At 44.7% G+C, this 10,320-nt stretch overlaps 1 protein-coding gene across 1 annotated transcript; it reads right to left on the bottom strand.

The window, feature by feature from the left end:
- Nucleotides 1-8,252: 8,252 nt before the first annotated feature.
- Nucleotides 8,253-9,251, bottom strand: LOC128832997 (olfactory receptor 52J3-like). The gene has a single exon (XM_054020799.1). It carries the CDS (start codon nt 9,249-9,251, stop codon nt 8,253-8,255), a length of 999 nt encoding a protein of 332 aa, XP_053876774.1.
- Between the last annotated feature and the right edge of the window lie 1,069 nt (nt 9,252-10,320).

Here is a 10,320-nt window from a genome sequence, read left to right as displayed (position 1 = left end):
CCACACACACACACTGGTTTCCTGGACCTCCCCAATGTACTTTCTGGGACCTCCCCCAGTGAGATTTCCACCTGGTGTCCTCTACGCCAGAAACATGCTTTTATTTTTACTATCTTTTGGTGCTTCTTGTTTGATGGGTTGGATTCCAGAACCCGCATTGGGAACTGCCAACTGATGTGCTGAGACTACTTCTAAGTCTGTTTTTCCTGATAATACTAAACAGTTCATGTCACCGTGCTGGTGAATTCCAGCCCAGATGGTTCTTGACTTGAACCCTGGAACCCTTCCTGAGCCCTCAGCACCAATTTTATTGCAGAAACAGGCAACTCACCGAAACCCAGCTCAGCAGAAAAAGGAAATCTCCATACTGCGGCAGAAAGGCAGATCCCTGAGAATCAGTGTATGAATTTCACATGCCTGATGCTCGCTGTGTTGGACAGCAACCTTTATGATTCCCTGTACAGTCCCTGCAGACTCTCAGGTTAGCCTGGACTCCCCGACAATTCCCTCGGCTTCCGAAGCAGCAAGAACAGCAAAAAATAGACCCTGGAGAACTTCAGCCTAAGAGCTTCCCCTGGGAGTGAAGAAATAAGTCTCTCATACCAGGGGCTCAAATTGTCAGGGCAAACTGAGTCTTGCAGATGTGTTAGAGTGGCCCAGCACTACTGAAACCCCGAAGAGAAAAGGAAGAGCCACGACATAGATGGACTCACTTGTCTATCAGTGTTTCTGTGCCGCTGCCCATCGCCATAGAATCTGAGCATCTCCTCCTCCCCTCCCGGCTGACGAGCCCTGTGCTCAATCCATGAGAACACGACATGCACATGGAAAGACTCTCACAAATTCTTGTTTCAAACACAGAGTGATAGCCCCTCCCATCTGATAGCCTCTCTCTGACAGAGGGCAGCACCGATTGCCCCTGCTTAGTCATAACCCCCCCATAGGGCATTATCATGCCATGGGCAGCAGCAACTTCCTGAGTCCCTTCGGTGATCAGCATGTGCCCTGAAGCCTGCGGATTGCTGGAGTCACTGCACAGGCTGTAATTAGGAGAGGGAGGGTGGAGGGAGATGTTCAGAGACACAGATGTGAGTTAGGTGCCCAGTGTCCATCAGCATTCAGTGGGATTCTGGTGCCTTTTCCAATCTATTAAATTTTCTCTGCCCTTGTGCCTTTTCCAATCTATTATAGTCATGGCCTTCACAATATCCTCTGGCAAAGAGTTCCATGGGATAGGTCCAAAGAGTTTCTTGAGGATAGGTCCATCAAGGGCTACTAGTCAGGATGGGAAGGGATGGTGTCACTAGTCTGTGTTTGCCAGAAGCTCAGAATGGGCAATGGGGGATGGATCACTTGATGATTATCTCTTCTGTTCATTCCCTCTGAAGCACCTGGCACTGGGCACTCTCAGAACACAGCATACCGGGCTAGATAGAGATTTGGTCTGAAACAGTTGCACCATTTTTACGACTGAGAGGACGTATGATATAGTTCTATAAAACTGTGACTGGTGTGGAGAAAGTGAAATAGAACTGTTGTTTACTCCTTCACATAACACAAGAACTAGGGGTCACCCAATGAATTTAACAGCCAGCAAGTTTAAAACAAATGAAAGGAAATATCTCTTCGCACACTGCACAGTCAACCTGTGGAACTCTTTGCCAGGGGATATGATGAAGGCCAAGACTGTAACAGGGTTCAAAAAATAATTTGATAAGTTCATTGAGGATAGGTCAATCAATGACTGTTAGCCAAGATGTTCAGGGACACAACCTCATGCTCTGAGTGTCTTAGCCTCTGACTGCCAGATGCTGGGACTAGAAGACAGGAGATGGATCCCTTGATAATTGATCCCTGTTCTTTCCCTCTAAAGCACCCGGCACTGACCACTGTCAGGAGACAGATAAGAACGTAAGACTGGCCAAACTGGGTCAGGACAATGGTCCATCTAGTCCAGTACCCTGAGTCTCCTTTTTCTTCTCGGGGTGCTGGATCTCATAGTCGATGGGGCCCACATGCCTCACTACCTCAAACGGTCCCTGTCATCAAACCAGTAATTTGAACTGCAAGCTTGGTAGTAACAATAACACTCAATCATGCAGTTTACAAAAACAACAAGGAGTCTGGTGGCACCTTAAAGACTAACAGATTTATTTGGGCATAAGCTTTCATGGGTAAAAACCTCACTTCTTCGGATGCATAGAGTGAAAGTGAACACTCGCAGCTGGACTCCTGTGTTATAGGATTTCTCTTGGACCAGTTGTGCATTTAGCAAATTCTTCTAGCAAACACCTGCAAAGTCTTCAGGTGATTTCTTAATTGAAGAAGGTATTCAACTATGTTCATCACCTGGGGTCTTTGCTCTGACATGTTTCTCGAAGCAGGTCTGGAAATCCTCGAGGTTGCTTCCCGGACACCTAGTTAAAAGGGAGAAAACTTGGTAGCTTGAGGCACCTCCCTGATAGCAAAAAGGAGTGGGGGAGGGAAGAGAGTTGGTCCCAGTGTCTGGGATCTGAGGCTGCAAACTTCTGTAATGCCGCCATCAAAGTTCTGAGAAATCAATTCACCAGCCTAACAGTTTGGGGATGGTAGATCTACGTTCTGAACGCCTTTACCCTCAGTAGATCACACAGTTCTTTCATTAGTTGGTCATGATCAGTAAGGATTTCTCAGGATATTACCAAGTGGGAGGAGAATTTCATAAGCTAATTTGCAATGGTAGGTACACTGGTGGAGCGCAAGGGGATGGCTTTGGGGTACACACCGTGTAGTCAAGGATAACAGTGATATGTTAATAGCTCACAGCACTCTTCTCTAGGAGCCCCACAAAGTCTATGCCTATTGTTTCAAATAGGTTATCAACATGGGGAAGCAGGCTGAGGGGGGTTTTAGGTATTCCCCTAGGACTGCACAGTGTAGTAGAGAGAGAGAGAGAGAGAGCCTAGAGCACTGGTCCTGCTGCAAGAGCTGAGGCCTGAACAAGAGGTTGTGATCCAAAGTTAGGCCAGGTATTAAAGCAGATGCTCACAAGTTCACTGTCCAGTACATGAACTTGGCAAAGTTGTCTAGTGTACTAGGCATTAGATATTTACATAAATATATTCCTGCTAGTGCGGATACATCCCAACCTAGTACAAGATAAGATGGCTTGACAAAATAATGAATAGGGCAGTTTTGTTTAATATATGAGGTACAAGAGGAAGTAACAAACAGATTTAATGAAACGGAAAAAGTGATATGTACGTTGTTTATCCCAGTTGTTTATTTCAGTCTATAAATGTTGGGGTACCTCACCTTAATCTTTTGTGTGGCCTAGGGGACAGCGGAGACTCCTGCTGCTGACTGAGCCACTCGGCACTTATGTGTTAGCATACCTGTAAGCATGGAGGGAGGGTGCGATGGTTATGCCTTGAGGGCAACACACCTGGCTGAGTGCCTTTGTCACCCAACCATGCCTGTGGTCTTTCTTTATGAGTAACTTTGAGGTCTGCTGAATGAGCAGGCTGCCTTGTCTGCTAATAACAATAACATTGGAGCTCCAAGGACAGGAGCACTGAGCAACCTGAACAGCATTACCAAGGCAACAACATTCCAGCCTTCAGCACATAACAACTGCCCGCTGATACTCTGGGCAGGAAGCACAACTGTCGCTGACTAGCTCCAGACAGCGGAGTTGTTCTCCCCTGCGCTCAAAGTGTGGCCCCTGCCTCAGTCGCTGGGGTTCCACTACTTCCCCAGTCACCACAGGTAGTTGTTCATAGGCATGGCTAAGGATAAGATTATGTCACAGAGATCACAGAATCTGTGACTTTAAGAGACATTCTTGACATTTTACGCTTGAGCCCTGGCGTGGCAGAACCAGAGCTGTCAGTTGGTGTGGGCCTGAGAGCTGTCAGCCACAGTAGCGGCAGGTACTGAACTAGGCCTGAATAAAGACTGGGAGTGGATGGGTCACTACAAAAACTAATTTTCCCCCGCTGATACTCACACTTTCTTGTCAATTGTTTGAAATGGGCCACCTTGATTACATTGAACTCATTAGCACTACAAAAGTGATTTTTCCTCCCTTCTTGTCAACTGTTGAGAATAACCCATTTCCACTTTAATTGAATTGGCTCATTAGCACTGACCACCCCACTTGGTAAGGCAACTCCCATCTTTTCATGTGTTAGGATATATATTCTGCTTACTGTATTTTTCACTCCATGCATCTGATGAAGTGGGTTTTAGCCCTCGAAAGGTTATACCCCAATAAATGTGTTAGTCTCTAAGGTGCCACAAGGTCTCCTTGTTGTTTTGGCTGATACAGACTAAAATGGCTACCAATCTGAAACCAGTCTTTTTAATCTCTCCTCATATGGAAGGTGTTCTATACCCCTAATCATTTTTGTTGCCCATCTCTTTATCTTTATTCCCAAGGCTTTGGAGCTGTGCTCCGGCTCTGCTCCAGCTCCAGGCAAAAACCTGCAGCTTCACTGCTCCGGAGCTGCTCCGCACTCCAGCTCCGGGCTCTGCTCCAAAGCCCTGTTTATTCCAATGTATCTTTTTTGAGATGCAATAAAAGCCATGCTAGAGAGTCCATGCTGTAAGGAGTTCCACATTCACCTGGTAGCTCAAAATCTGAGAGTGGGGAAAAAAACAAACCTTTGCCAAGACAGGGCTAAAGATCACAAAAAGTAGGTTATTAAATATATTAAGCACAAAAGAAAAGGTTTAGGCCAATTGCTAGAGGGAGAAAGGAGGTTTGTTAATGTTGCAGAAAAGGTAGAAGTGGTCAAGAAATAGTTGTGTTCTGCATTTGGAAAGAAGCAGTAAGAGGTACTCATATCACATGAGGTGATTAAATATCTTCCAGTGGATTTACAGTCAAGGAGGGTGTTAAAGAGCATCTACAGTAGAACCTTATGGTTACAAACACCAGAGTTACGAACTGACGGATCAACCACACATACAATATCAGTAGATGTGATGTTATTCATATGAACTGTGACCATATAGATCATTGTTGCAACCAAGGTCCTATAGTGGCACCAAATCTCATACAATGGAGGTCACGTAAGGTGTCTAAGACAAGGTTATGATTTGCTGACTATGATTATGCTATCTGAATGCATGTAACTTTATTGTATTTAAAGTTATAAATATTGGCTCTAAACTGTCTGTAGTTCAAACTTGTGCTATGCTTCTGGGTGACAGCCCAGACAATTTGAGAGAAGGCAGATACACCTTGTGACTTAGCAAGGCATGTGGGGACATGCCTATAGACAGAACTCTAAGGTTTTTCCATGCCATGTGCTGGATAGCTTGTTTTTGGAACAAAGAAAGCAGAGGCCCCATGGCAGGAAACTATAAAAGGCAGCTGCAACTCCTCCATCTTGTCTTCAATCCTTCTCCATACCTCCTTAACTTGATATAAACTGAAGCTCCGAAAAATGACTGAATGACCCATCACAGCTGGGGATGTACCCCAGAGACTTGATTTGAGGCTGCAGTTAATTCCATCACTGCTACAAGCCTCAACCAAGAACGTTGCCATTACTGTATGTAATTGATTCCATTTAACCAATATTAGCTCTCATCTATATTTCTTCCTTTTTACGAATAAACCTTTAGATTTTAGATTCTAAAGGATTGGCAACAGCGTGATTTGTGGGTAAGATCTGACTTATATATTGACCTAGGTCTGGGGCTTGGTCCTTTGGGATTGGGAGAACCGTTTTTCTTTTACTGGGGTATTGGTTTTCATAACCATTCATCTCCATAATGAGTGGTGCAGGTGGTGATACTGGGAAGCTGGAGTGTCTGAGGGAATTGCTTTTATAACTTCTGGTTAGTCAGGGGTGAAACCAAAGTCCTCTCTGTTTGGCTGGTTTGGTGCCTTAATAGTAAAGGAACTCCAGCCTTGAGCTGTAACTGCCCTGCTCTAAGCAATTTGTCCTGAACTGATACTCTCAGCAGTGTCCCACCATAGGTAGCATCATTACAGTAGACCACATGTAAAATGGAATAAAAAGTGGCTAATTGACGGAGCTCAGAAAGGATCATTGCTAGTGAATGGGGCAGTTTCTAGTGGGTTTCTGCAGGGATCAGTTCTCGGCCCAATGTTATTCAATATTTTAATCAATGATCGAGAAGCAAATAGAAAATCATTGCAGATAAAATGTGCGACGACCCAAAGATTGGCAGAGTGGTTACAATGAGGAGGCCAGGGTGGGCATACTGATTAATCTGGAGCATTTGGTGAGCTGGAATGCAAACAAAATATTTTAATACTGTCAAATTCAATGTTTTCCACTCAGAACAAGGAATGCAGGCCCGATCCACAGACTAGGGCACTGCATTATGGAATGCAGAGACCCGTAAAATTATTTAGCGGTCACAGTGGACAATCAACTCATCGTGAGCTTCCAATGTGATGCTGTGTCCAGAAGGGCTGATGTGATCCTTGGATGCATAAATGGTAGAGTAGTGAGTTGGAGCAGGGGAAGGATTTTACCTCTGCACATGGCATTGGAGAAACTGACTGCATCCAGTTAAAAGTTAGGAAACAAAGGGTTGAATAAATTGCGATAATGGAAAGAGGTAAAGCGTGGTGTTCCCCAAAGGTCTATACTGGGACCAGTCTTATTCAACATAGTCATAAATTATCTGGAAAAAGGGGTAAACAGTGAGATGGCAAAATTTGCAGATGATACAAAATTACTCAAGATAGTTAAGGTCAAAGCTGACTGTGAAGAGTTACAAAGGGATCTCACAAAACTGGGTGACTGGACAAACACAATGGCAGATGAAATTCAGTGTTGATAACTGCAAAGTAACGCACATGGCAAAATATAATCCCAACTATTCAGACAAAATGATGGAGTCAAAATTAGTGTTACCAATCAAGAAAGAGATCTTGATGTCATTGTGGATAGTTCTCCGAAAACATCCACTCCATGTGCAGCAGCAGTCAAAAAAGCTAACAGAATATTGGGAATCAATAGGAGACTGCTAGATAATAAGGCAGATAATATAATATTGCATCTATATAAATCCATGGTACACAAATACATTGAATACTGCATGCAGATTTGGTCACCCTATCTCAAAAAAGATGTATTGTATTTGGAAAAGGTACAGAGAAGGGCAACATAAGACTGGGACTTTTCAGATTTGAAAAGAGACGACTAAAGGGTGATATGGTATAGGTCTATAAAATCATGACTGGTGTTGAAAAATTGAATAAGGAAATGTTATTTACTCCCTCACAAAACTCATAACTAGGGGTCACACAATGAAATTAATAGGAAACAGATTTAAAACAAAGAAAGTATTTCTTCAGGTCAACCTGTGGACTTTTTTGCCAGGGGATGTTGTGATGGCTAAAACTATAACATGGGCCCAATAAGAACCAGATAAGTTCATGGAGGATAGGTCCACCAATGGCTAATAGCCAGGATGGGCAGAGATGGTGTCCCTAGGTGCTGTTTGACAGAAGTTGAGAGTGGGTGACAGGGCATGAATCACTTGATAATTTCTGTGTTCTGTTCATTCCCTCTGAACCACTTGACATTGGCCACTGTTGGAAGACAGTATACTGGACTAGATGGACCATTGGTCTTACCCCGTATGGCCATTCTTATGTTCTTATACAGACCCCAGATGTATCTGTCACCTGCCATAACCTACTAGACCCCACTCCCCTCCTAGAACTGAGATAGAACCTGGGAGTCCTGATGGGGTCTCCCTCTCTCTCTGTAGAGTTAATAGCAAAGTAAGAATACACATTAACATTTTAAACCTAACCAGTGTCTGTTAAGTGACTTGCCAGAAGATGTCAGAACATGTTAGTATTAAAGCTGGGTGGGTCTAATACTTATTTCTCTTTCTTTCTTTTATATAGGAATTAGATACAGTGCTCCTGTCAGCTAATTGCTAAGTTATCTGCCAAAACCCAAGAGTTTTCAAGAAGCCCCTGGAATCATGGTCAAAGTGGATGCACCCTAACAAAATCTGAAATGTGTCCCTTGCAGCTGAGGATGGGGGTGGAAATGTTCCAGTTTCCAGCAATTAGAAAGGTGGCAACCCAATGAATTGTACATAGACCAATTCCCCAGTTTGTCATGCTGACACAGCACAGTAAGGCCAGGAAAGCATTTAATGTCTTATTGACTGAACTTTACGTGATTCGGGGAAGAGGGCCCAGCACAACATCACCAGCCAACTGTGCATGGAGCTTGGACTGAGAGCCAGAGCACAAGCAGAAAAATTCAGGTCCCTTTATAAGTAAAGAGCTGGAGAAGCCTGTCCCGGATCTCTTTGGTCCTCACCCCATAGATGATGGGGTTTAGCGTGGGGGGAACCAGGAGGTACACATTGGCCACGAGGACATGGAAATACAGGGACACATTGTGGCCAAACCTGTGTGTGAGAAAGGAGAAGGCAGATGGGATGTAAAAGGCTAAGATGACAAAGAGGTGGGAGCCGCAGGTCCCCAAAGTCTTGAGCCGGGCGTCCTTTGTGGGGAGGCTGAAGATGGCCCTGAGAATAAGGGTGTAGGACACGGCAATAGAAGACACATCCAGTCCAAGCACAGTGAATACCACAAAGAGACCATAGTAATTACTGATGCGGACGTCAGCGCAGGCCAGCTTCACCACAGCCATGTGCTCGCAATACGATTGGGGGATAATGTTGGTTGTACAATATGGCCATCTTCTCGCTAGGAAGGGATAGGGAAGTGTGAGCATGCCACTGCGCAGCACCACGGCAAGGCCGATCTTGGCCACAGTGGGGTTTGCCAGGAGGGTGGAATATCTCAGGGGATCACAGATGGCCACATAGCGATCCAAGGCCATGGCCACAAAGATCCCAGACTCCATCGCTGAAAAGCAGTGAAGGAAGTACAACTGGGTGAGGCAGGCACTGAAATCGATCTCCCTGGAATTAAACCAGAAAATGCTCAGTGTTTTGGGCAGGATGGATGTAGACAGGACCAGGTCGGTGATGGCCAGCATGCAGAGGAAATAGTACATGGGCCCATGGAGGCTCGGCTCCCTCTTCACAATGAACAGGATGGTGAAGTTCCCCAAGACGGCTATGATGTACATTGCACAGAAGGGGATGGAGATCCAGACATGGGCCCCCTCCAGGCCAGGAATGCCCAGCAGGATGAAGGTGGAGGGGTTGGTGAAGTCGGTTGTGTTGGAATCCGACATGGAGTAGGGGAGAAGGTGTCCAACTCTGAGGCAGAACGGTGTCTCCTGCATGCACCGTACGTTCCCCTGACTTCCTGTATGTGCCCAAGCTCTAGGACGATGATCTCAGTAAATATTCCTGGATGGAGAGACAAAGTTAATATGAGACACTTAATTCACTACTGGAGGCTGTTGTTATGAGTGAAGCAGATTGGCCGCTCTTCACACACTGAAAAATGACATGTTCATTATTCAGAGAAATAAATTCTGAAAAACTGACCCTACTAATGCCAATTCCATATTTTATGGTGCTCTATGTGACAATAATTCCTACATGTTGTGTTGCTGGAAACCTTAATAGGCACCAGCAGGAAACAAGAGTGTGAATACTGGTTATCCATCATTGTTCTTTAATGCAATGAAAGCCAGGCTAGAGAGTCATTGATAGTAGCTTAACGGAAACACTGGCTCGTTCACAGCAGTGGCCAAAACAAAAAAAAATGATTGGATGCCTAAGGAATGGGATGGAGAATACCCTGCTCTGGACATGCACTCAGTTTTGGTCACCCAGTCTCTCTTTTGGTCACAGAATATAGCAGATAGAAAGGGGATTTCTGAGATATGCTATGAGAATGGGGGAGGCTGCCATATGCGGACTGAAAAGTCTGGGACTGTTTACTTTAGAGAAGAGACAAAGAAGGGGGCTTATGATAGAGGGGAGGAAAATAAAGTTTGGAACTGATTACATTCAAATGGACAAATAGAGAACAGTTCCCAACCAGTAACTTCTATGGATACTTCGTGTTGAAAAGAGCTAATTCCCCAAAGCTGAAGCAAATTGTCAGCAAAACTGATTGGAAGGAGCTAAAAACCCTGTTCAGTGGCAAAGTGAAGGCAGCAGCTAGAGGGAAAAAAGATATATATATACACAAATAACTGGCTCTGTAATCTAGTGGAGAAAGGGAGAGCAAGGTCCAATGGCTGGAAGATGAAGCCAGACAGATACTACCTGGAAATAAGGGCCAAATTTTTAGCCCTGAGAGTGATTAATATTTGGAACAAACTGCAAAGGGAAGTTATGGATTCTCCAACTCCACATGTCTGAAGATCCAGACTGGATGGTTTTTTTGGAAGACCTTCT

This window comes from Malaclemys terrapin, chromosome 1 (assembly GCF_027887155.1).
Source record: "Malaclemys terrapin pileata isolate rMalTer1 chromosome 1, rMalTer1.hap1, whole genome shotgun sequence".
NCBI classification, from domain to species: Eukaryota; Metazoa; Chordata; order Testudines; family Emydidae; genus Malaclemys; species Malaclemys terrapin.
The sequence above is the reverse complement of the archived record's forward strand: the minus strand, read 5'-3'. Positions and strand labels throughout refer to the sequence as shown.